This window comes from Eucyclogobius newberryi, unplaced genomic scaffold (assembly GCF_026437365.1).
Source record: "Eucyclogobius newberryi isolate DKJ021-1_F unplaced genomic scaffold, fEucNew1.0.hap1 SCAF_22, whole genome shotgun sequence".
Lineage (NCBI taxonomy): Eukaryota > Metazoa > Chordata > Actinopteri > Gobiiformes > Gobiidae > Eucyclogobius > Eucyclogobius newberryi.
The window spans coordinates 12304903-12330631 of NW_027315857.1; the positions used below are offsets into that span (position 1 = coordinate 12304903).

Genomic DNA, 25729 nt, shown 5'->3' on the forward strand with positions numbered 1-25729 from the left:
GTAGAGAGCAGTGTTCCTCCTTCTGTTTCATATTGTTTTTTTCCTCCAGAGGCCTCCCTCATTGTCCCACTGAGGGTTTAAGGTTTGACTGTTTTTAGTTTTGTGGGCACACACTTTCTCTGTGCAACTCTGTAATCATCCAAAATTCTGTACATTTGTTTTACATTGTTTTGATCAGCACTGAGATTTCTTTTACACCAAACTTTTTTTTCATAGTTTTGTTTGGCATTTTACTCAGGCATTGTCTCATCTACATTGTCAGCATGGTTTATGACCAGTACAATGTTTGACCGCCATTTTCACTTTGAGACAATTGTGAATTTCCTTTCCAATTGAAGGGTGTAATAACATGCTGTTAACCTCGGCAATAGTGTCCATTTAAGAAACTCACTTTGATTTCTTCATCATATATAATAGAAAGTAAAATAAGTTTGTCTAAGAGTAATGGTTACAGTTTTAATATTTTAAATTTTGCTTTTAGTTGAATTGTTTTAAGTGCTGAATGTGATGACTTCAAATTAATAAATTGAAATGTTATAATGATGGTAGTTTTTGTATCAGTGATACATGGAGACACATTTATTACTACATACAGAAATTACAGTGATTTCTCCCAGGTTTATGAATTAACAATCATTGTTACATTTAAGTGCAAAAGTTTTGCTAATAAGTATGTACACAACAAAAATCCCTTGTTCTTCTATAGCAAAGAGTAGCCACCTCTGGGTTGGGAGTTAATGGACAGTAGTTTGATTCCCATTCCCTTTTAAATGGTACAGTAAAATATTAAGAATTACAGCAGGCAGAACATCTGTCCGTGGGGCTGGTGCAAGCAGAAGAACCAGCTGAAATGTCTTTAACAGCAGTTTGATTTTGTAAGTTGTAGCAAAAACAGGACAACTTTAATACATTGAAATGTTAAGACCAGCTTAGACACATCCACAGGCGATCAGTGTGCATTTTGAGGGGGAATGTTTTGAGGGGCGCACGCTCTGCTTAAGTGGCAGGAGTGGCACAGTAGATGAGTGTCCAGCGGAAAGCACTGCGAGCCAGGTTTATCAGAGAGCTGCTTGCCACATTCCTAAAGGAAGAGCACAAACAGGAAGTGAGGTCATGGAACTGTAGGCAACGGTCAGTGAGTCACGGCTAAAGTCCAATTCAGTTCAAATTGGGAAACTACGGTAGTTAAAAATGCACATCCACAACTATTTGATCCAATAAAGCTAAAGCCTGTAGAGTGCAGTGTTTCTTCTAAAGATTAAACAATTTTATAAAATACTATATACAGTCAAAATTACTAATAGGTAGTTCGTTAATTGAATGTTTTGTAAAGCCTTTTCACACAGATCCAAAGGAGAGTCTATATGGAAATGGTCTTAAACACGCTGGACATTTGCTCTGTATGAAAGACAATGCTACTCTCGCTGACCCACTAAAAGTATTACTCTTGACTACCACAGGGGCCTTTAATTTGACTTAACATTTTCTCACATTTATTGCTAACATCTATTTCACTTTGACTCACCTCACAGTGATAACACTCAAAGTGATAGTCCTTGTTCATAGACACAACCCTGAGGATCTCTTCACTGCCCTGTGACAAAAAAAAAAAAAACATTTAGTACCAGAGGCAAGTGGGTTATGAAGTTTAAGGAAAAGTGAATCATTCTAAATGTATTTGTAACCATTTAAAAAAGCAGTATCCCTCCAGTCAGTGTGCATTTATTGACAGCGAAGTGACACAAGCCAAAAACAAGAAAATCAAACGCGCACTAACCTCAGACGGTAGGATAGGTTGTAAACAGGCGGCACATTTGGGAGCAAAAGTCCTGCAAAAATTAGAATGTGTCATGTTTAATTAACACATTTTCCAAAAATGACAAAACATAAAAACTCTAAACCAAGTGAGATTTTTGTTTCAAGATAAAGTCTTACTTGTTGTAATCTGTCACACAGTAGATATTGCTGTGTTGATCTACAGTGAAAGGCACGCCGTCCAGAGCCTTGGAGCAAACCACGCAGCGGAAACAACCTGGATGGTATGAATTCCCAAGAGCCTGCAGGATCTGAGACCAAACACAGAGATTATCATGTTAGATAAAGGCATGCCCGATATGTCTAATTCTAGGATGTGCTCTCAACGTGACAAAACCCCCCCGATAAAATCATTAATAGGTACACATTGCAAACATTAAACATTTTCACAATCTAAAATCATCTTCTGTGCCCTGCTTTTTTGGGAGAGCCTTTTTTTCAATGCAGTACAGAGCTTTATATAAAAGACAAACATTCCAGTGAAAACTTGTCGTGGGAACCCAAAGGGCAGCCAACGCAAAAATGTCAACTTTCTCCTGAGGGAATTCTTGAAAACGCTGGGAAACAGATTAAGTTTGTGATTCTTATCCCGCTAATAACTTTGTGTCAGATTTAAGTTGTTTAAGATCACCCATGTGTACATGCAAAGGCACACGGATCTCACCTGTTCAAGAATAAGGTGGCCACACACACTACACTTCTCTGCAGCCGCTTGGAATCCTGAAAACTGTAATTAGAGCAGAGATTATCATACAGATCTATCTGTGAGCGGGACGATGACAAATTACCATCACCTCATCTCTTACCATGTAATCTTCTTTACAGTATACAGAGCCATTGACATTGTAAAAGTCCTTGTTTCTCAAGGTGCGTCCTGAAAAACAAACCAAGAGTAGACAGAATTAGGAAAGTAAAACAAGACTGGGCTGCCGTAAAAAATTGCAATTTACATAATACAGATAAGCATTTCACAACTCTACCAATTCTGAATTAGTTATCTAGTATAATAGTGTTTATTAGATGGTACTTTGGGGAAATTTTGAAGGGTAAGTACCTTCCAGACAAGAACTATAATTGACAGATTGAACTGTACATCTGTAGCATAATTGAATTAACAAAAGTGAATTCACACAGGCAGTTCTGTGCTTTTGCTACGTATTTTTGACTGTTTTAGAGACCGCTCACCACAAGAGACGCAGGTGAAGCAGCGAGTGTGGTAGAGACTTTCCAGTGCTTGGCAGGCATTGTCTGCTCCATACACTCCTTTCCCACACTTCACACAGGTCCCTGCCGACACAAAAGGAAAACACAAATGCACACAAACAGGCATTAAGTCGAGAGTAATCGCTCAGCAGCTCTTAGCGCTTAGTTTACGACACATTCCAAAAGGATGTGTCTGAAATCCAACTCTACACAAAGTGTCAACACTTGTAAATCCTCTCTTTCGCACCACCTCGGGGATTTTCACACAGTAAACGTCCAGCTACCCATGCCAGCCTGTGTGCTCATGCAGTCGTTTGTGTGTCATCAAAGGGAAACTCCACCGGATATGACTCTTCAGATTGATAGATATCATCATCATTCCATCTGAAATGCTTCATATACCGGTAATTTAAAATAGTCAATGTTAGGCGTGGAGACTTTTAATCGACAGGTGTACGTCTAGAGTTAGACTTTTGTGGTGGGAATTAAGTCAGTCTTGTTTATATCCATGATACTGAGATTAAAAGTCTGATTTTTTTTTGGAATCCAATAAAGGAAATATATTGTGATGAGCTTCTTTGCCATTACACCCAGCCCAAACTGACTGCATCAAGGATTCTCAATGTCTTTTTGAAAATAAAACATTAAGATGAACAGAAATTACCATTTTTTTTGACAATAAAATAGTTTAACCTTTTAATCTAGCACAGGCTATTCAGATCTATTTCAGTTCATCCTGCGTCCGTTGCTTCTTATGTGGCTGCAGCGGTGCCACACAGATCGAAAATTCCTTCAGTTTGCGGCTGCTAGGCTCTTGGACAGTGCCCTTCAGTATGCAGCCAAAAACCAAAACCCGAGAGGCAGGACTCACAGTTAAATATACTGCTGGAGCTGCTGCATATAGAATAAAGGCTTGGAAAGAACAGGGCTGGGACCACTTCCAGGGACTTTTTAGGGTTTTAAACCAAGAGGAATTTTGTATACCAAACCACCCTTCTTTGACCAACACAAACTAAAATGCTGAAAACCTGTAGAGTTTTAAACCATTATTATCTATCACTGTTGCAGCAACTCATTCAAGTTTAATACTGAGGGGGATTTGGATTTTAGGCCTCCATTTGATAGCGATCACTTCACCTTTAAAGTGTGAGTTCGCAGATTAGCCACACACCTTATTTATCTTACTTAAGACAATCGTATTTTATTTTATTTTTTCAATTGAATGAAGATGGTCATTTTAATCAAGAAGCATCACTGTTCCTGACTCGGAGCGTCTCGTTTGAGCCTAATGTCTAATGGAGATCCGAGTACAGTATTGTATGTCCCCTCCGGGCACGCATACCTGAGCAGAAAAACAGGCTACAGCACACCGCCCATGCACACGCCACAGCAGCGGCATTACAGACTTAAATACACAGACACACTGCGTTACTGTGGCCTGAAGTCACTCCGCTGAAACACGCCCTGCCACAAAGAAACAATATACACATCACAGCGCACACAGCAGCCAATCACTAATCTGCAGTGACTCAGAGAGGAGGCTGAGGCTGCACTTATCTTGAGACATGTAATTTACGTTTGCGCTGAATTTTGCCGTTTAAAACCCATATGAACTCCCTAATGAGGCAAATTGAAAACATCCACCTTCAGCTGGCTTTACTTGACTGCAGGGTAGCTGTTCTCTGCTACCTTGAACTTGTCCTGATTGGTTTCAAAGACCTAAGCATTTTTCTCTTCTTTTTTTGCCTGCTTGTGCGTGCTGTAACCCAGCATGTCTCTGCAAGTTCTAAGGCCCTAGTCAATCATGCATACAGTATTTCAACTATTAATTTGTTCATCCATGCTTGCATCCAGCCACTGCACCCTTTCATTTGGAGAGAAACCTGTGATCTGACACTAAGCAGTGAGGAGGACAATAATAACACAGCCTGCAGTTTTAGGGCTCAGTTAGAAATGCATGAGATACGGGGCATTAACAGTGACGCTACAGTCCTGAAATAAGATAATTACTTAATTGCTGTTATGACTACTTTCCAGTCCAACTTTTTGTTGAATATTCAAGTCTCATAAAAACAATGTATTGTGTGTACAATGAATTTGGTGTGGGCCGGTAACTTATTTAGTGACACATTATATTTTTATCGTACAGCAAGTGACACTAGAAAAAGCCTCACCAAAGTACTCTTGTCGATTCTCCGTCCCCTCTCTTGGCCCTGTGGAGCCTGGATCCTCTGGGGCTTTGGCTGGGCCTGCATTGGAGGCTTGTGCTGGACTCGGCTTGGAGATGGCAGGAGGACATTGCTCCAGTTTAAAAGAGCCTGGGAGCCCTTCCCCTTCCAGCGCAGCATCCCGGATCAAGAGCCTGGTTAGCTCCTCTTGGTACCTTGTCCCTGGCTGGTCCGAGTATCGAGCCCTCTCCCCCAGTGCCGCTTTGCCCTGGGCCCCGACATGAATCTCATCCCACCACTCTGGACCAGTCTGGTAACACACTGCAGCAGGACTGCCTACAGCCGGAGGGTATGAGTGCCGACTGTCCTGACAGTTGGGGGGCACCCCTGCATCAAGATACTGACTCCAGGCCTCTACAGGGGTCATCCCGGGTCGACCTGGGGGTCCATATCCACACACAGAGCCAGTGGGTACAGAGGGGGACTGATGAGTGGCAGGCCCGCCAGAGGTAGAGTAGCGCGAGTCATAGCCAAGGCTGATACCACTGGTCCTGTTGCTGCTGCAGCGGCTGCCCATCGGGCTGCTGCCCCCCCCACCACCACTGGCCGTGCTGGACGCAAAACTGGACCTTGGGCTGACCAGCACAGACTCCTGAAGACTGAGAGAGGAGTAGGGGCTGAGAGCTGGTCCTGGTGGATAGAAAAATCCCCCTCCAACACCTCCTCCGCTCACCTCCGATGGCCGCTGGGGAGGATGGGACAGGGACGCGGGCCTGGTGCTCTCCCATAGGTCACTGCCAGTACTCAGCCGCTTGTAGAAAAGTGCCTCTTGCAACGAGAAGCGCTTGTGTCGCTCGGGCTCGGGGAGATATCCCGTCTCTCCCAGGCCCCTTGGGGATGAGCTGTATGCTGAGGTGGAGGGGTATGCAGGGGGCACAGACAAAGGAGGAGGCTGGGACAGGTACTGCTGCCTCATGACCAGCTGCTGGATTTCCAGGGAGTAGCGTCTTTGATTGAGAGAGGCCTTTGAGCCGAATGGGTCAAATTCAGGGCCAAAGCCAGACTCCCGCCTCAGGTGGGAATCAGCGCCTTCGCCCAGGTAGCAGGAGGCCCGCTGCTGTGGGGAGCGCCGCCTCACTGGTGCCAGGGTGGAGGGGTGCAATGGTGGCTCTGTGTCTGGGGGCAAGGTTGTAGAGCTCTGTGAAGGGGGAACAATCCCAGCTCCTGGTCCTCCTCCTGGGGGCACTCTACACACAGGGACAGATGTGTCTGTGGATGTCCCTGGGGGCAGAGTAAACTGTCCCGATCTGGAGGGTGAGGCGGTGGGAGCCGGGGGCAGAGAGCTGCCAGTGGACACAGCAGTGTTGGCGTTACTGTTGTTCGAGTTGCTGCTTGAGTCATGCTTTTTCTTTGAATTGTTGAATTTCACATTGCCAGAGTCTGTTAGCTTCAATTTCTCCAATAACTTGCTTATTGGCCTGTCCATAATGATACTTTGCGTTATGTCCTTTTATACAAACAAATCTGAAGGGAAATATTTCCTCAGATACAGTGTGAGGATGTTTATAACAATAAAATGGAAAATAAGTAAAAACTGCCCTTGAAACGTTCTCTAAGCCAAAGGACTTTTAGAATAAATACAAGAACTTTAAATAAGACTTGAGAGGCATAGATTGGGTGGTCCTCTGACTCATTTGGTTGGCCTCATGTGGAGCACACACAGACACAGGTAGACTGGGCTGGCGAGGCCATTGGTTTAGAAAATCTCAGCAGCTCAAGTCAGTCCCTTCAAGCGACACTTTCCGTGACCTATGGTCGTGGAGGGCCTTCTTTGTGGGCCCTCGTGTGGATCCACGTTTGCATTTTAGTAAAGTTTGCCAGTTAAGCATGTAATTTCAAGTTATTTAGATTGATGTACTTATCCAGTGAGGCATGAAAGTCCCGACGTATGAACGTCCTTTAAAAACACAAAGCGTCCGGTTTCAGCAGAGTCCTGCGTTGCTTCATGTGTGTCCAGTGTACACAAGGATATTCATTCGTTTGGGTTCAAAAAGTCTCACCACGCGTCTGCCATTCATCTCAGAGGCAGATGTGTTCAGAAAATGTAAACATACTGGAATGAACTGAATGAAAAATAAGGCACTGAGGTCCGTCTCCACTCGTCTGGAGGTTGTTTGATCATTCCCGTTTTTCAAAGCACAGATTCTGCCGGGTCCGAAGCTCGCTCACACAGTAGCGGAAAAGTTTTGCAGAGAGCAAAAACTGTGAAAAAAGTGCTCCTTGTGAAACTTCCTGTAGACAGATCCAAGCGAGTAAATAAAATCTCTTCCCGTGTGCCTTGCTCGGTCGACAACTTTGTTTCTTTCTTTCTTCCCCCTAAATAATTACTTACCTCCCCCTCTCTCCAGTGTGGTCAAGTCAGCCATGAGGAAAGCGCGTTTCCGGTTTTGGTTTTTCAAAATCAACTCCACACTGCTTTAAAAGTTGGAAATTATTTTACGTTTGGTTTATCTCAGACTTATACAGTAAATGTCCACATCAAAGTCCACTACTACACACTGTTACTTTTCACATCAAATTATATATTAGCTTCCTCACGATAAAACCACTACCTCTGAAATAAAGGTAATTTCAGAACACACATGTGCGGTGGCTTTTGTTGTTCTTAATGAACCAAGACGAAAATACAGACAAAATGTGTGTCTTCTTGTCAAACACGTACGTTGTTTTCGCTGAATAGCAGTTTTGTTTTGAAACCACTTCCGCCTTCCCGCACATTACCATTACCCCGACGTCACCTTGACAACTGATCTCTGCCCTTTATGTATGAGCGGCGCCGGGACACCTTTCCCCCCCAGCCCTGCTCTGTTTCGTCATTCATACGCACCGCACACTCCGCCAAAACTAGCCCTGTTCAAAATGAATTATAGGAACCTGTGGAAACCTGCGCTAAAATGCACTGCACGTTTTATAGCTGTTTAATAGCCATGGTACATCTATATATGTCAGTGTTCAAACAGGTCTATAAATCATGTTCTGTTTGGTTAAACAAGATATATCAGTTGGGGTACATATGTAATTGTTCACATGTTGTTATTCATCTTGCCAGGGTCATGACAGAATGCACAAGCTACAGTTACATTGTGTTGTGGAATAAAAGCTATGACAGGCATTACCTTTTTAATCTGCGTGGCAATTTAATGTGCACTATGTAACTTTTCTAATGGGGGTCTGCCTCCTAATTGTCTCCGTTGAGATGTTGTTGCTTTTCCTTGAATGTTTCACAGTATGTCATGAAACGTATCTTTCATGCATTGAAATGACAAAAACCCGGTGATTGGGGTACCTTCTCCACAGATCTGACTTACAACTTGGCCTGTTGGCATGGCTAGCTTCTCTTCATGGAGATAAACTGGTTTAATGCCACACTGCGGAACATTCCAGGCAACGAAATAACAGGTGGCAGACCACCAGAAAAGTTACAAAGTACATCTTCAAGAGATGGATATGAACAAATAACTAAAATAAACCTGCTTTACACGTGGTTTAAAACATACATATTTTCTGCCATTTACAATTATGATATAAAATAATTTTCATATTAAAATAATTGAAAAATGGGGCAGAAACTAAGTCAATCGGATGAACCATCACCACCAACCGGCCTGTGGTCGCTCAGGCAACGGCACTATTTTATTGTACCACCAGCCTTTGGAATGTGCGGAAGGATACAGGCTGGTGGTGCGGCAGGTGGATTTTTTGGGCGAGTGTGAGTTCTCCAAGGACGATACAGAGTAAACATCCCGCACTGTTTCTAAACCCGAGTGACCAGTGACCAGCCTCTCTGGCCGTTCGGTGGCAGTTAACGGTTACATGAAAAAACACATCCGCCTTGATAAAACACGGGTCACAGTGTGGTTCAGTCCCGTGGGCCCTCTGTCTGCCCTGAAGCCCCCACCTCTTCCCCAAACGGCCCGTGAGTCTTTCATGGCCTTGCGGTTCAGTAGAGTCACAGCAGCTTCTGCAAACCACAGCGTTTATCTCACGGCTGGCTGCGAGTGGGAACATGTCCCAAAAGCCAACATTGAAATTCTTCTGGGCTTAGTGTAGCGGCACTCTATAGACTTCAGTAGTTTATTAAAGATCAGGAGTAGGAGATAATCTGTAGACCAGGGCCTATTTATCATCAGCTGTAGCAATCAACCAATGTGACACCCACAGACCTTTAGGGGCGAAACAATGGGCCAGATTGGCACAGATGGAGCTGATTGCTGAAGCATTTATATTTAATTTGATATAATATGTCCATCTATCTGTATCCATCTAACTATCTATTTCTATATCTCTCTATATCTATATATAACAGACATAATAATAAGTAAGCAGTATAAATGTGTATATTTATATATGACATTTATACTGCTTACTTATTATTATGTCTGTTAGATCCATGGTTAGAACTGGTGAGTAATTGGTGAGTAGGCATTTCATGTATGTTTGGCGCCCTCTGCTGGACAGTGATGTACAGTGCAGTGCAGTCATCATGGCGGCTCCCTTTAGAGCTCTGTGCTTTTCAGGTGAGCCCGAGGTTATCGTCAATTTAACTTGTTTACACAGCTTTTGTGTAATCTAAATGGACTTTTTATAAGTTCCGAACCTATCAGATTGTCCCATTTGTTTTTGTAAATCCCGGTATTTTCCAATGACTGGTAAAAATCCACAGTTGCGCAGGGCTATCACTGATGCTAACAGCAGTAGCATGTGACTGAATGGTATTGTGTCATTGAGCTGAAGTGCTCATAATTATAATGGACTGTGTTGTTTCAGGACTGAGACACTGCAGGAGACAGCTAAACACAACATGTACCGTACAAGCTGGAGAAAAATGGAGGAAAGAGTAAGTTCACAACTATTCAGAGATTTCATAATGTGAATAAAATGCTTTCTAAACCTAACTAACAAAAAATACTCATCTGGAATGGGACTAGATTTGCAGATTTTAACAATTCAACAACTCTTGGATGACTGATGGATTACACTGAACACGTTTCTCCTTCTACCAAAAATACAATAATTTCTTGTTGCTCACTCTTGAATACTTTTAGGAATGGACTTTCGCGTTCAGGCTCTGAATTTGGACCCCTGACAGATCTTCCAGACTGGTCTTTTGCAGGTGAGAAATATTTTGTTCTTTTGGCAACTATAAACTTCAGTGCACGTGGATTGTTTACATTTTGTGTTGAGAAGAAAACACTGTATTTGTACCTGTTATATCCATAGATGGGAGACCAGCCCCGCCACTAAAAGGTCATCTAAGGAGAAGGCAAGAGAGAGAAAACCTAGCTGTAAGTTTAGCTGTTTGGCAGTTTGAGCAATTGAGTGCGTTCAGTTATATTTTCTTTGTGTTTTTCTCAGAGACGTATTGTGATGCTGAGCTCAGAGGTGGACAGAGGCATCGAGGTGTGGGAACAGAGACAGGAGGAGGCCAAACGACTGGAAGAGCACAGGAAATCTCAATTACTCAAACCCAAAGGAAGACTTTTAATGAAGAAGGAGGACCCAAAGAGCTAGATTCAGTATTGGTTTTGTTTGCATGTCTGGTTTTCTTATTTCGTGAAATAAAACAATTTAATAAATCTCTTTGTACAAACATGCCGTGATAGTAATTTATCATGTACAATGCACCTTAACATTGTTGCTTGACACACATCAGGAAGACATCAGAGGCTTGCATTTCACCTGTACTTGTCCTCCTATTAACATTTTTATAACACACTTGAGACAATAGTAGAATTTATGACGGATTACAGGACTCAATTGTTTATGAACCATATCTTCTGTTTAAAAATTAAAAAAAGAAAGTCTCTTAATATAATTTTACTTCCACTAGGATGCAGCACTTCTACAGCAGAAGCGGCTCCCAAGGCCCACACGCCATTTTGTCTGGTGCCTCACAGTGGAGTGGTGTTGAGCAAGCAGAGGAAGGGAGGAGCTGGTCAGCATAAGGTCCCTCTGATTCAGGTCTTCAATGTTTCTGTGTGTGTGACTGTGAGTGAGGGGTCATGCTTAAGCTCTAGTGAGATAATGTCAAGTACTTGAGTAAAGGCCTCTGCTTCTCTGGTGCTGTCACATCAACTTTTTTTGCCCACTTCTGATAAGCTGGGACTAATTTTCTTTGTTAATGAATTGTCTTACAACCAACTAAGACATACAGCTTTATATGTATATTGAGTACAAATTGAAGTATAGGACTGGAAACTAAGTAATTTTCTTTATGTATCAATTTTGTCCACTATTTCACAATATAACACACATTTTTTAACCCATTGAGGAAGTGATAGTGCATTATTTTTGTACATTTAGGTCTTACTTGCTCAGTCTCTCAGTCCTCTCCCCCTCCATGTGCCCGGGTCGTGTTGCAGACTTCAGCAAAGCCTCACTGTAATTAAGGCCACTAGCCGCTGACTTGCAGATTCTTTGCTGTGGAAATGGGGAGGTTTCTTTCCCCCCTCCTGCCCCATTCTTTGTCTTTTTACTGTGTTAAGAGCTGAATGTCTGTTGTCTTAAAGGGGTGTAGGTTGAACCAGCTGCAGGTGTTCAGGTATGAAAAAGTCTTGTAAGTGCAAAAGAGAGAAGGAACTATTAAAAGCCTGCAGGACAGAGTGGGAGGCAATGGCTCATTAGAAATAGAGCTTTAGTGTTGCCAGTTGTTCTTAATCTTTGAGTTGACCAAACTTAGAGCTTTTCTACTCTACATCTAGAGATCCTTTGCACTAAATATCTTGAACAAACAGAAATAATTCAGGACTGACTAATAAATCAACTCCTAATCCAAAAATCTGAAGTACCCTTTGTTTTAATCGCCCAAGACTTTCCCCCCCCTCCATTATATTAAGTACAGACACCACACTGCTGCACTAACACACTCCTACTAATAAATACCAACATAATTAAGAGCTTAAAGGCAATGAGCGACTTCTGCAAACTTTAGCTGAACAAACGCACATGAAGATGATAACGAGCCCTGAGTTTTGGGGGGCGCACGTTCCTGTTCAACTACTAAATTAGATGTATTATTATTATATAACCATCACTTAATATGGTTGAACATTTTATACTTATCTGATGATCACGCTGACAATTAGGACAAACTATGAGGATAAATGACCAACAGTCAAATTAAACAAAGGCAGGACAAACTTATTCCAATCTTTTCTGGATCCCACGAACATCTACCTTTCTCTTTCTGCACACACAATTTAATGTGTAGTTGTAATAAACCTGAGTTATTACTACATATACATTTGATATCCAGTGAGATGTTCACTCTGCACCATTCCACCTTCTCCTTTATTAGCGTTTTATAAGGTACATTTAGTTTCCCTTTTTCCCCAAAGACCATTATGTAGTATCGGTGCCTGGATGACTGCTATTGGCCACATAAAGGAGGATCTGAAAGATAAAAGCAGCTCTGTCCAGTGTTGGCGGGCCTTTTCGATTACACTGAATCATCATTAGTGGTGGTTTGAGGCATGCCAACTCTAAAAGGACCTGAAAGTCTAATCTAGCCCAAATATGTTTCTCTCTTCTGACTACTCCCATCCTCTCTACTCCTCCTCTGCTCCTCATGTTGTTTTGGTTTTGAGGAAATGAGATCCAGATGTGGCGTATTGTGCAGGAGTCAGCGGTGGTAGCCTGGTGAAAAGAAAGAACGTTCCTCAGTTAGGTGAGGTCAGCGAGGAAACTGTACCGAGCCTTTGAGGATTAGCCAGCGTAGTTGTCTGCCCACTCGCCAGACTTTGTGAGGAGGGGGTGTTCCTGGCAGATGTGACCGACGTGGAGGTTAGGGTTGGTGGGGTGCAGGGCGGGGCGATGGGCAGCATCCTGGCACAGAGTTGGGGGGGGGGTTGCAGAGAGTCTGATTCAGCAAGTCGTTTCAAAAGACCACTTCCTGACCTAAACGCACCCCCGCCTTTCCTTACACGTTAGAAAGCATTAAATTGCATGAGAAAATCTAAAAAAAAGGTCACTGATTGAAGCAACAACAAACAACAAAAGTCATTGTTTCGCAATATTGTAAACTAGCTACTATTTACTTTTTAGTTCACTGACTGAACCCTTATGGCCGGAGCTATTTTTCACTGTGTTTAACATTTTTACCAACATCTGTCCATTAAATCTTGTTCAAATACTGAATTGATTTGGTTTGCAAATGCGTCAAAGGTTAATTATTGTCAAGTAAAAGGTTTGTAAGCATTCTCTTGAGGAAAGCAGACTTCAGGGCTCTACTCTAATATTTGTTTTCAGTGCTTGTTTGTTCTTAGCGCCACAATGACTACCTCTGCTTCCAACATGAAAAGCTCCCATTTACAGTAGAAAATAAATGGTGCCATAATGTAGGTCACCCAAACAAAGTCTCAGGTTGAATTGCAAGCAGCTGCCACAGTCACTTCCTTCCTGGCATTGGAAGGAGTGCTGAGCTTAGATGGTGGATCCAGCAGGCCCCGAGTTCAGCACTAAAATGGCTGACAAGGAAAGAGGTGAGAAGAGAAATGGGACACCAAAAAACAATCTCACTATTTGACCTGATAGAGCAACAATGTTCTTTTTTTTCTCCTCAATTTTCATTTTTTTTGTTTTTGCAAGACCTAGTTCAACTGTCTCTGTTGATGTTTTCCTAGAGTGACTTATGGCTCCAAATAGTTACAGTACCTAAGAGAGACCAGCCGACCAGACAAATGTGAAGACCAGCTGAGAGAGGGAGCCACTGCAGGAGGAGAGTGGGGGAACAGATGTGGAAGATAAAAAAAAAGGTTGATTTGTTTTAGAGGTTTGACAGAGGCAAAAAGATCTTGCACACATGGTGAAAGATCAGGTGGGAAATGCCCAGTGGTCAGTACAAACATGTCTCTAACCAGATAACAAAAACATTGCTCTACAAGTAACAGACTTGCAGGAAATCTTCTGTTTTGTCTTCTCTGATTTGCATTTATGCGCTGGGATCTCGTACAAAACCTTAAATGTATGAATAATAATAATAATAATAATAATAATAATAATAATACATCTCATAATCTTTCAAACTTTGTATTTAGTTTTGTTCAAGAATTATTATATGAAGTAGAAAAATATGTCGTGATATTTTAGCTCAAGAATGCAAGTTTGGAAAGCTTTGACCTCTTCAAAGCCAAAGCCCACCCCTCTTCATTAAACCACAAATTATGATCTGGTTTTCCTCTGCCTTTGATTGGTTTAGCTGAATGTTACCATGACAGCAAATACCCCACAACTCTTAACTTTGTTCCTGACTTTTTTCACCCAAATGTGTGCTGCCATTGACCCTGTGTTAAGGTCACAAGACTAACTTAACCACGTCTTAAAGTCACATAAATGATCAACTAGTTTTGTTTTTATGTTTGTGGTTATCCAGCTCATACTTAGTGGTCTAACCAAATTGTTGTTTACCGTGAGTCTGACAAAAAAACGATCTTCAAAACGTATAACAAAGTCATATAGTTAATTGCAGTATATGTTTACTGTTTTTTATGAATCGTTTTGACTAACTTTGGAGAATGAAGGAAGTTGAAGAGTGAAGGGAGGAATAGAAAATGCAAAAACACATCAGATACTTGTGGTCTGGAGGAGGAGCGGCCTGAAAAAAAAGAGCGATTTTGCAGAAAGAAAGGAAATACAGATATTTGCAGATGTCCATAATTTTGCCCTGCAGCACTTCAAGTTCCTGATCACGTTTCTTCTGCAGTGTGCAAGTTTTCTTCACACATTGTTTCCATAGATTTTTACAGCCGAGTCGGGGTGCAATGTTTTTTAATACTTCTATAGGAACATTCCCTATACATACACACTCCAGGCCTCTTTTTGTAATCCAGATGCTGACTTGGAAAAAGTTCCCCCAAAAATTTGTGTTTCATCATTTTTTCCTGCCGGTTCCTCGACACATGATGCTGGCACCATGGCTAAAACATCCAGCTGTGTAACTGTATCCAGAGATCATCAGCATCTGTCTAAACTCGGGTTAAGAGAATGTGGAATGTGGAATGTGGAGTGGTCAATAAAACATCACCCAAGACTTAAATACTTCTAAAGGTAATTTTTTTTCCAACAGTGATTTGTCAGTTGACCCAAAAGAGAAAAATACATTATATTTTATAACACAAGCTTTTAAAAAACACACACAAATTTCATTTTTTTGTAGAAAAAACTTTAATTTCACTTTATTTGATGAAATACAAAAGTGAAAATAGATTTCCATTGCATTTTGTTGATCATTATAAATATCATTACCATTATCATTGTTAAAATCACTTTAAACAGAATTGATGTAGAAACTACAAAAGGTACTGAGCACTATCTATGTCCATAGTTCATAAATAGTATTATTGTGTGTAGATGTAATTTTTCTATTAAATTAGATCAAATTCATTATGAATGAAACAATTGAATGTAAACTGGGATTTATTTCACCATTGTCACCTAATGCCTCTGTCCAGCAGGACTCCCAGTGACAACGTACACAAACAAAACTTTACAGGAGAACAATAATAACAATAACCATACTTATAATAATAAAAGTATCCCAAAATAATTGACACTATTAATAAAATTGCACCATGGTTGTAAATCAGTACCGCTTTTTCACACATAATAAAGCAGCTGTGCTGACATAAAATTAACCTTTACAATCTAAAACATCAAGTTTCAGAATATATTTTTCCCATCTGACTGCTTGCTCTGAAAAAAGTTGATCTTGTTTGTGCATTCTGTTGCAATGTGCAGATATCACACAGAATAGATTTTTTCACAGACCTGTTTTGTGTTGTTTGCAAGTGGCTGTTGTGCTGAATGTTATAGGCATAAGAGCTGACATTTGAAACAATGGTCAATTTAAAAACTGACTGCACTTAGTGGTAGAAAATACAACCCCATAAAAACGTTCAGGTCACATCATGGCAGTGTGTGAAATAACAATTAAAATGCTAAAAGGAAATACAGTTTTGTCTAATTGATCAGACAGCAGTTCAGCTGGAATCGTCCAGTTAAAGCTGAGAAACATTTAAAACCCGGTTCATGACAGAGGTGATCGATGAAGTAACATCCAAACAGAACACGTAAATATTTAACATACAAATACACATTTTCCTGATTCAGTTCCTAGGGCTTTTTGCACTTTTGTGGCATATACAAACCACCAAATCTTAAAAACATTCATTCCTAGTTCTTTAGTCTCTCATTTCCACTCGTGTTCCTGCTGCTTTCCAACTTGTCTTCTAGTCCATCCTTCTGCAGTCACTCGTTCATAAAATTCACTATTTTTCTCTACACTTTGTCCAGGAGAGATCTCTGGCAGTAGAGCAGGCGCCTTGGCGTGCCGTACTTTCTGAAGAACAACAGCGCTCCCATAGTGATCACTACCAGCACCAACAGGAGGAGCGGAATAACCACTGCCACTGGCCCCGCCCCGCCCTGTGATTCGTCCACTTCTATAATGATAACTTCCTCTTCTTTGCCCCGTTTCGGCTCCTCGCTGTCGCAGCCCATCCAGTCACTGAGCACCGACTTGGGGTAACCAGACTCCACCTTCATGTACTGGTTATTGAACTTCCAGTATTTATTGGCTTTGTAGAAATAGGTGTAAGCTGACAAAAAAAGAGAGAATATTTAAGTTAATTGGCGTGTCTACTTTTTGCTGTAATAATTAGCCGGAGTGTACAGTATAACTTACATCCATCTTCACTCATGATGGCTGCTTTGATGTTGTCTGGTGCTCCACTCCATGTGCTGATGGGCTTAGGATAACCACTGTCCACCGAGCGAGTCTGCTCGTTGAAACGGTAGTATCTGTAAAGACAGAGCAACACATCCTTAGCCTATGTACTGTAAATGTTCTATTCCTTTCAAGTTATTAATAGTATTGAAGAATATAACATACACGTACAGATCATGCAGGATAGGTGAATTTGGTTAAGAAGGGGTGGGTGAAATATACATTTTGTACTAGTCAGACAATATCTTTCTTTAAACATATTAGTTGAAGTATAATTATCAGACGAATGTGAAATGACAAATGAATCACATAAATGTAGAAATATCACCTTATACCCTTATTTGAAAGCATCCAACATAAAGTTATTTTGTTTTTTAAAATAATTTGCTATATGCTGTGCTGTGTTATATTGAGTACTGACTTGTTTCCTCGGAAGTAGAACGTCTGCCCTGTCGGTGTGTAGAATAGCGCAGCGTCAATCTTGTCTTTGGGCAAACCAGTCCCCATGTCCCTCAGGCTTTTGGGAGAATCCTTATCCTTGGTCGACTCACTGTAGTCCCAGTATTTATCACCTGCTCATACCAAGCAAGAACATGTCAGAACAAAATGAATATTTTGCGGACATCACACTGCAGCTGTCATAATGCACAGGGCCTACCCTTAAAGAAGACAAATTTCCCATCATCCCTCTCAAAGGCAGCGTTGATTCCTGATGGCAGGCCTTTCCAGAAGTGTCCAATGGGCATGGGGTATCCCGGCAGGACTTTGTTGTTGCGGATGCGCCAAAACCATTTATCCTACATAGCAAACAAGTTATTCTTCCCATTTTTGTATTATTTGTAGATGGATTCCACACTTTGTCTTCAATATTTGGATGTTGGGATTTGTACCTTAAACGCAAACTTCTCTCCTCTCAAGACAGCGATAGTGTCGAAATGCCCCTCACAAATGTCAGGACCGTTCTCTGGTTTACTGGGATTTGTTGCTTTTGTGGGACGAGGCGGTGGAGGAGGAGCCCCAGATTTAGTGCCTATGGGGGAAAAAAATATATATATTTCCTTTTTAATATTGTAAACGTGAAACAAATTCCCACATTTCTGACTGAGTTGTGTCTTACCGTAAATTGCCTGGATGCCTCTGCGGTCGTCATCTGGAAGTTGGAAATTTTCTGTCTCAAACCACTGGTAAAAGGGTGCCATGATGGCCGAGGGGCTGTTGGAGTGCTCCAAACCAAGGGCATGACCCAACTCATGGACAGCCACCAGGAACACATCATTACCTTTACAGATGAAGAGCGTTAACAGAAAAAAGGGTCAAATGTTGGATACAATGCTGTGAAAAAAAGTCTATAAAATTAGGCATTCTATATCAAATTATTAGTTGTGGTAATACAAGGATCTACAGTTTTTTTTCATGTTCTGCTTTGCTTGTTTTAATTTTCCTTGCTTGAAATAACATAAATCAATGAATAAACAATGAATCAACACTCACCTCCCTGGTCGACATTCCCAGTTGTCCACGGCTCCGCTAGGTCAAAGTGCGTGTCCCCACCAATGCCGTTACCGGGGAAGTACGCATGGGCCAAGAAGCCACCTTCCCCATCGAAGGGTGTGCTGTCACCATGGAAACCCTCAGAAAATGACAGCATAATGTCGGCGAACTTGTCCACTTTGTCTCTGATCTGGCTGTAGGGTATCTCTCTGAAGGTGAGCGGGATGGCGCTCTCCCACACTTTGAAGGCTTTTCGGATGGCTTCATATGTAGCTCGTTCACCGATTTTGGGAGTGTAGTTCTGTATGCTGTGGACAGTTACATTAAACTGATGATTAAAATGTAACGTAAATAGAATTTGAGAGAAATGTGTTTTTTTTTGCTGTGTTTCTGATTTACAGTAATATAATAATATGTTTCAGCAGTAACTAACATTAGTTATTCATTACAGTATTTATAAACTGTATAGAGAAAGCATGTGCCTTTTCTGACCTGAAAGTGATTTCTGATTTGTCCCACTTCAGTCCCTGTATTGCATATCTCTTTCTCCTCAGGTTTGTTTTCAGTTCGGGGCCAAACTTGTCTGGTACACCACATCTAGGTCGGGTCATTGCTCTGGCAGAAGAAAAACAAATACAAATGTGTTATTTCATGTTATCCAGGAATACTATTTCATATTTTAAAACTTACTGTATTGTATTGGTATCTATGCTTCCTGTCACTGTTAATCCATAAAAGCTCTGCATAGCAGATATCGCTTCCTCGACAGACTTTGGAGAGCGGATCGCCTGAGCTCTGAGATCACCCGGGGGCAAGTAGCCATACTGCTGCAGCCAAGCCTGAAAAGAAGGGTTGACAATTTATACTTGTTTCTCTATTTCAAAACCAACATGACGCACGCCTAACACAAACACTCGAAAGGTTATGATTTGGTACATCTGCCCTCATTTCTCATTCAGTGAGAGCCACTTTGCCCACAGTGAAATAGGCTGTAAACATCTAAATACTTCAAACTGCTTAGTCAACATCAAAATGTCTGTATGAGCCTGTGTTTAAATGCAGGTCCTGTTTGGGCCTGTCACTGAGTTCAGATGTGTAACACAGATTTCATGACTGGTAGGACAAAAGCTCTGAATGCCAGACAGATTTCAACCAACAAAAACATTTGAAATCCTTCAGCTTTGCACACATTCACACACACGCACACACATGCCTATGGTTTTAAAACAACAGTAACCTCTCATATATGTCCCTGTATTTATGCTGAACTTGCAACAGAAAACTTTGTTGTGGGGTCGTAAGGCCGGGGGAGGAGTAGAAAGCCAAATAAAACACATATGCTGCAAGTACTGATGTCACACTGATCCAAAGTGCTGTCTAGACAAATGCAGCCAAAAACAACTGGCTAATGCTGGAAAAAGAAACATTTTAGGCAACATTTGGGATCGTCAAAGCTTAACATTTGGAGTCGTGTTGGCTGTCTGTCCTTGTAAACCAAAACCACCAAATCTATTTATCTTAACACGTGAAAAACCTGCCTATTCTTTCCACTGTAAGCTGCTGGTGGTCCAGGACTCCACACTTTTAAACACAGGCTAAGCATAGCTTAAAACACATATCACCACATTGTATACACTACTATAAAGTTTAACCTAAGAGTGGATTTAAGCTTGGCTGATTTGCCTTGGAATAATGTGTTTATGACCATCAAAGACACTTTATATTGCACTATATTCAGCCAAAACATGGGGCTGAAGAGAACGTGGCTGTCAGTCTGCGTCAACTCTCTGACCACCACCAATCACTCATTCACTCATTCACACACAACATTAATACATCGGTGAGTCATCCCAATATCATCACCAATGACCGAATTCAATCAAATGTTTTTCCTAATATGGACTTTTCAGACATGCCCAAAGTATCAAAATACATATTTGAGCAGAACCAGTCATTGCTATGTGATAAACCCTTAAAATGGTCAAATAACATAAATTATATTGTCCATCATTGTGAGCTAGGATAACGTGATTCCTGACTCACAAACAGCCACAGTATGTTCAAGGAATAAGGATCACATTTTTTAACATTTCATTCCACTGTTCAGTCAATTGAATTTTCCTGTAATTTACTCTGAATCAACCCAGCGCTAGCGTCTACTACATTCAGTTCACTTCTGAGAGCACTGACTACTGCTAGTGTGTCCGTGGCTCCAGTCTGCTTCTATAAAAACACACTACCACCTCCGCTTGGGACGCCAGATATCCCAAACTGCACCCCTTCTCCCTGGAACTCCGGGCAGCCTGAGTCAAAGCACCTATTTATTGAGGCTTGTATATGGCTGGTATTGTTGGCCGTGGGGTGGCTACGGTAGTCTGTGTGGTCAAAAGGCTGCAGACTGGTTTGGTAAACACACATCAGGCTCTGTGCAGTGAATGGAGTGACATGTGGTCCCAAAACCGAGGGGTAAATCTGGTGATGTCGGGATGTGCTATGGACATTTTGACCTCAATGTGACCCTTGTGCCATACAATGATACTTGTAGACTATTGTATAACAGTAAAGAAGCAAGACTTTTCTTACTTTTAAGTAGCATGTAGTATTTGTTTGTCCACACAAGTGGAGCTTCTTTCAATTTGAGTATTTTGAATAATGATTTTACAACATGCTGATACTGGTATGGCATGTGGAGGCTCTGCCGCCTGCTTGTCTCCATGTTATTGCTTTGCCTAGAATATTCCAATTGCTCAGCTTGTCTACATGCAGAATGATTAGTTTGATGCCATATTGTAGAAGATTTCAGGCAAGGAAGTAACATCTTTTTGGGGGCATGGAGGTGACCTGCCCTCCACCAGAAAAGTTACATAAAGTATCTTTAATGCTTAGTGTTTGAATATTCAGGTAAGATGGCCGTGCACATAATAACCAACAATAGTTAATTATTCATGGTCACAATACTTATATATATATATATATATATATATATACTGTTACCAAGACAACTGCAGTAATGCTCCAAATGCAAATGGAAACTGGGAAAGCCAAAAAGGATAAACAATTTACGATCATGAGCACCATAAACCTTTTGAGCACAACAACAGCTGCATTGTTTGTACGGAGTCCCTGTGGACTACATGGTCCAAACAGAAAGGTTTAAGTGGAGTCTACTCTTCCAAGACTGGAATAATCAAAAAGAGAACTAGATGGGTGATGCATCGTGACGTCTTACAAAGAACGGTGAATTCCACTTTAGGTCACACTTTACGTGGAAATGAGTTGTTTTCCCGCATGTTCCTCAGAGAGGAAGTAATGTAATAGTCACATATGAGAATGTTATGTTTATATTAGGCAATGCAGATAGCAAGACATGTTGGTATATAATGGTAGGCATGAAAATAGAATTCCAGCCAAATATGGTCAAATTGAAAATAACATTTGAGAAACGAAATTACTATTTTTGTCCTCAGAAACTCTACACTATGGGAATCAAAGGCATTAAAGGACAAAATGCCAAACTCCAGGTCGAGTGGAAAACAATCCGATATGTAGTTTGCTTTGGAGAAGGTAAAGACATTAATGCGATGAGGAAAAGTCAGAGAAGGGGCTATGAGTTTGAATGACTTTGAATATAAGGGACGGAGTCAGTTGTTCCTATCCCTCTGTGCCAATGGAAAAAAACTGAGAACTCCGGTGAGCAGCTGAAACTCACATTGCCTTCATTTCTTGGTGTCTGTTTGACCCATTTACCAATACAGCTAGCTCAAGGAACAGTTTTGAGATAAATCGTCACAAAGATGGTGTCTGATTACATTGTTTACTTGGAAGTAAATAAATGTTTTCAAGGTCAAATACTACAGATGTTCACTATTTTGCTGCACATATAAACATCCATTTATTTGACTTTGAAAACAAACATAAACATTAACCAGATGTCCATTCCTCTCCTGAAGCAAAACACCCGGGATTGTGTTGCAAATGAGATTGTGATTCAGCAGAGATCGACCCGTACAGGTTTTCCATGGCTGATTAAATACAGATTTTACAGAATCCAGAGCAAACGATGGTCGATAAGCTATGCCAATATTTTTGGGCCCATCTATTTACCTACTTTTGATAATTAAATGATATGATTTTCCTTATATCATCATAGCTGCTGTATGTAAGGTGCACTGTTCTATAAGACAAATTTAATAAGACAAAATATAATCTAACAATGATTGACATCCACTGGATTCCTTTTAATTTTAAGCTGTGAAGTCACATTTTGTTCAGTACACACTTCTTATGAACTGAAATTATACTGAATAATGCTGTTCCAGAGTTAAAACAAATCTTCATATATTTTCTTTAGTCAACTCAAACTAAATATACTGTGGGCCTGTGCTAGAGCTTTAAAGTTTATATTCTTAAAAAAGGGAAAATATTGGTTCTATCTCTAGTTATATATAAGCATCATCGTCTTATAATTTATGGATTCTTTAACACAATTGCTTAAACACTTCACCTTACTTTTAGTATCAACAAGGACTAAAACACAGTCATCTCTTTTGGTTTAACATCTGGCCTTCCAAAAACAAATAGAACTGTGGGCCCAACCATCCCGTCACTGTCTCTATTTAAAAGTGTCTATTGGCTCAAAACAAGGACTTCAGATGAGATAAGCTCATCCTCCCTTGAACTTCAGCAGTTCTTCATTAAACCTTATGCAGCTGATTACTTTTCCATTTTTTCCACGTGCCATGTGCCTGTCAGTGCAGTGTCTTTGAAGCAGCTGTAGTGGCGATAAAGAGAAACAGAGCCAGATGTGTTTTGATGTGTCCCTGATAAGGATCACCAGACGTGTGTCTCTTTATGGCAAGAAGAAATCTCCCGACAGATCCACTTTCATTTCTCTCACATGCAAAGTGCTTTCAAGTATTCATTTAAAAACATAAAAGTTAGACCAGGCAAAAAATATAAACTAATTAGCAGGACGTGGTTATCCTTTCAGATGTTTTATTTATCGTCTGGTGGAGCTTCCTTATCATTCAGTATGGAAAAAAGGGTTGCTCAAATCTTAACCAGCACTGATAGACCACATAATTCCTCTGTCTCTGTTTCATGATGCAAATTTCTGATTCACATCCAATTCTATCGCTATAATTCAACACCAGACAACAAAGCTGGGGTAAAATGAACAGGGAACGTCACAAATGACACTGTCCTATCCCACAAATGAGTTTATGAGTCAATAAAAATATATAATAACTAGGCTAATATTTCAGTCATAAAGTAGTCTCTAAATTACCGTAAATGAATGAGTTGCTGTCCAACCAACAAAGTAATGCCAAGAACGTATTTACCAAAAATACTGTTAAATATTCTAACTTCTACATCATAAATTATTGAAGGTTTAATTTCTTGTTAAGTTCTAGTTTCATCAACTTTCTCAAGTCCAAGTCTTTTGACCACAAGTTGTGTATTCCAGTCACAGGTGATGTAATGCCTATCCTATAATTACGGCTGATCCTCTTCTGCATCAGGGCTGGCTGCTCTAATATATATTATTTTACATTTAATCTGAGGTAAATGTCCGACTTGTTAAATTGCCATTGCAGTAGAAGAATAGGCTTGATTGACTGCAAAAGCATGGACACAGATGTTTATCCCAGCCCTGCTCAGGACGTGGTAAGTGTTGGTGTTTTTGACTGTTTGCAGACATTAATCAGTGTGGCCTCTTATAAACTGTCTGAGTTGCTTTGTGTCTGGTCTGAGTCACACTCCAGCATCTTGTGGTCAGTGACTAAAGTCTTCCTCCTGTGCCATGTATCCTATACACTACCACTACAATTATTTTACATTTAAATGTTGGAAATCAAATACAAGCTAACGCAGCTTTCAAAATAGAACTTGGTGACCCTTAACCTTTTCTAAAATAAAAGAGCAGTTCATTAATTTGAACTGTGAGAAGACAGGAAGTGATACCATATTGAATGTTTTTCGTCCCCTTTGGTAATTGGGTGTTCTTCGTGTCTTCTCATTACTTTGCACAGGTAAAGATGTATTCCCGCAATATTTCACAGTTCACAAACTCAACGTATAAGAACTGTAATCAAGAGTGACACATATCAATCTCGTTTATTCCATGTCAGTGATCTCATGCTGTGTCAGACAATAATTAGCCAAAACATTGCATGTAGTAAAAATATTTAGGGATCTTTCAAGCACAATTTAACGTAGACTACAAGAAAATGGAAACCTCAAGTGACGAGCTTTTTTATTGTTCTGTGTTCATCTGAGTGATATTTAGCCATTATTCTTGTGTGCCAACTCTACAATCTGATCTTATCTCTGTGGAAAATGTATGTATTTGGGATGAACAACTATTTGATGAACTAACTATTTTAAAGCCATTTTACAATTGGGTCAAGACTGAAGGCGCCCCTGGTGAGTGCATCCACTCATTTTGAGAGGATCACGAGACCTGCTGACATATATAATGTGTAGTTTAGTTGTTGACTTAAGTGTAGCGTCTGAAGCTGATGGACTCATGTCCTATTAAACCCTTATGGTATGTCCAGCTTGTTTTGGGGTAAACTTCCTGACCGAGCTGCTGCAATTCTGCAATTCTGCAAGAGCAGATGAAAACTATTACATTCCCCCTCCTCTTATACATAGCCACCCCTTTTTCTCAGAACAAAGCAACTCAGCTGTGGCTTGGTCAGCAAGGCTCCTCCATGACTGGAGCCCCACACAAAATAAAAAACAAAATAACACACCTTTAACACAACCTGTGAAGAAAATTAAGTTATTCGAATAATGGACAATAGATATTAAAGCACAAAGACAATACTATCAACATTTCATCATAAAACAATTAAATTTCATAGCACTTACTTCAGCTTTGAGTATATTGGCAGACACTGATGTGAAGCAGCAAAGGCCACAGGCCAGAGTTATGAGACTGGGCAGCATTGTGCAGCCTGCAGACTAGGCCCCAAAATGATACTTTTCTGTAGAGTACAAGTCCCACTACTGTCCTTGCAGCACGCGACGAGGAGGAAAAAGATTACTGCGTCTCCGTTGCACTTTTAGTATCCACATGGAAAAACTTTTCAAACTAAAAAAGTCCTATAGAAACCTTGTTAACAGTAGAATAATGAACTAAAGCATACAAAGTGCAGTGATAGGTTGGTCTAAAGTTGGCTCACATCATAGTTTGGCTGTGGCTCCTTCGCTCGGCTCTGTCTGCAGCGTGAGGACGTGGTGGAGAAACAGCGCACACACAGAG

General features: G+C 40.8%; 3 protein-coding genes across 4 annotated transcripts; 1 reads left to right on the forward strand and 2 right to left on the reverse strand.

The window, feature by feature from the left end:
- Nucleotides 1-545: 545 nt before the first annotated feature.
- Nucleotides 546-7592, reverse strand: ajuba (ajuba LIM protein). The gene is made up of 8 exons (XM_072458590.1): nt 5193-7592; nt 3001-3102; nt 2622-2689; nt 2480-2542; nt 1936-2066; nt 1778-1829; nt 1526-1594; nt 546-1081 (listed from the first exon to the last, which is right to left on the reverse strand). Exons 1-8 carry the CDS (start codon nt 6670-6672, stop codon nt 950-952), a joined length of 2097 nt encoding a protein of 698 aa, XP_072314691.1. The 5' UTR covers nt 6673-7592; the 3' UTR covers nt 546-949.
- Nucleotides 7593-9676: 2084 nt separating this feature from the next.
- On the forward strand, nt 9677-10812 carry mrpl52 (mitochondrial ribosomal protein L52). Its single transcript, XM_072458774.1, has 5 exons — nt 9677-9763; nt 10014-10083; nt 10292-10359; nt 10467-10531; nt 10602-10812. Exons 1-5 carry the CDS (start codon nt 9730-9732, stop codon nt 10755-10757), a joined length of 393 nt encoding a protein of 130 aa, XP_072314875.1. The 5' UTR covers nt 9677-9729; the 3' UTR covers nt 10758-10812.
- Nucleotides 10813-15991: 5179 nt separating this feature from the next.
- mmp14a (matrix metallopeptidase 14a (membrane-inserted)) lies at nt 15992-25684 on the reverse strand. 2 transcript variants are annotated; one of them, XM_072458522.1, is made up of 10 exons: nt 25336-25681; nt 19150-19298; nt 18952-19074; nt 18460-18767; nt 18086-18247; nt 17859-17998; nt 17627-17765; nt 17390-17540; nt 16927-17042; nt 15992-16840 (listed from the first exon to the last, which is right to left on the reverse strand). In XM_072458522.1, exons 1-10 carry the CDS (start codon nt 25411-25413, stop codon nt 16521-16523), a joined length of 1686 nt encoding a protein of 561 aa, XP_072314623.1. In that variant the 5' UTR covers nt 25414-25681; the 3' UTR covers nt 15992-16520. The 2 variants fall into 2 exon arrangements, with proteins under 2 accessions (XP_072314623.1, XP_072314621.1); XM_072458520.1 differs by having other exon boundaries at nt 17859-18247; nt 25336-25684.
- Between the last annotated feature and the right edge of the window lie 45 nt (nt 25685-25729).

What these genes read in the sequence shown, in the direction of transcription:
- mmp14a (XM_072458520.1), bottom strand. Translation starts at nt 25,413, where the DNA reads ATGCTGCCCAGTCTCATAACTCTGGCCTGTGGCCTTTGCTGCTTCACA. An exon ending in CCAATATACTCAAAGCTGAA is followed by an intron (nt 19,299 to 25,335) that starts GTAAGTGCTATG and finishes CCTTCTTTTCAG; the next exon opens with GCTTGGCTGCAGCAGTATGG. An exon ending in AAATCAGAAATCACTTTCAG is followed by an intron (nt 18,768 to 18,951) that starts GTCAGAAAAGGC and finishes AACTGTCCACAG; the next exon opens with CATACAGAACTACACTCCCA.
- mrpl52 (XM_072458774.1), top strand. Translation starts at nt 9,730, where the DNA reads ATGGCGGCTCCCTTTAGAGCTCTGTGCTTTTCAG. An exon ending in TAGAGCTCTGTGCTTTTCAG is followed by an intron (nt 9,764 to 10,013) that starts GTGAGCCCGAGG and finishes GTGTTGTTTCAG; the next exon opens with GACTGAGACACTGCAGGAGA. An exon ending in AAGAGAGAGAAAACCTAGCT is followed by an intron (nt 10,532 to 10,601) that starts GTAAGTTTAGCT and finishes TGTTTTTCTCAG; the next exon opens with AGACGTATTGTGATGCTGAG.
- ajuba (XM_072458590.1), bottom strand. Translation starts at nt 6,672, where the DNA reads ATGGACAGGCCAATAAGCAAGTTATTGGAGAAATTGAAGCTAACAGAC. An exon ending in CTTCACCTGCGTCTCTTGTG is followed by an intron (nt 2,690 to 3,000) that starts GTGAGCGGTCTC and finishes TTTGTTTTTCAG; the next exon opens with GACGCACCTTGAGAAACAAG. An exon ending in TGTGTGACAGATTACAACAA is followed by an intron (nt 1,830 to 1,935) that starts GTAAGACTTTAT and finishes TAATTTTTGCAG; the next exon opens with GACTTTTGCTCCCAAATGTG.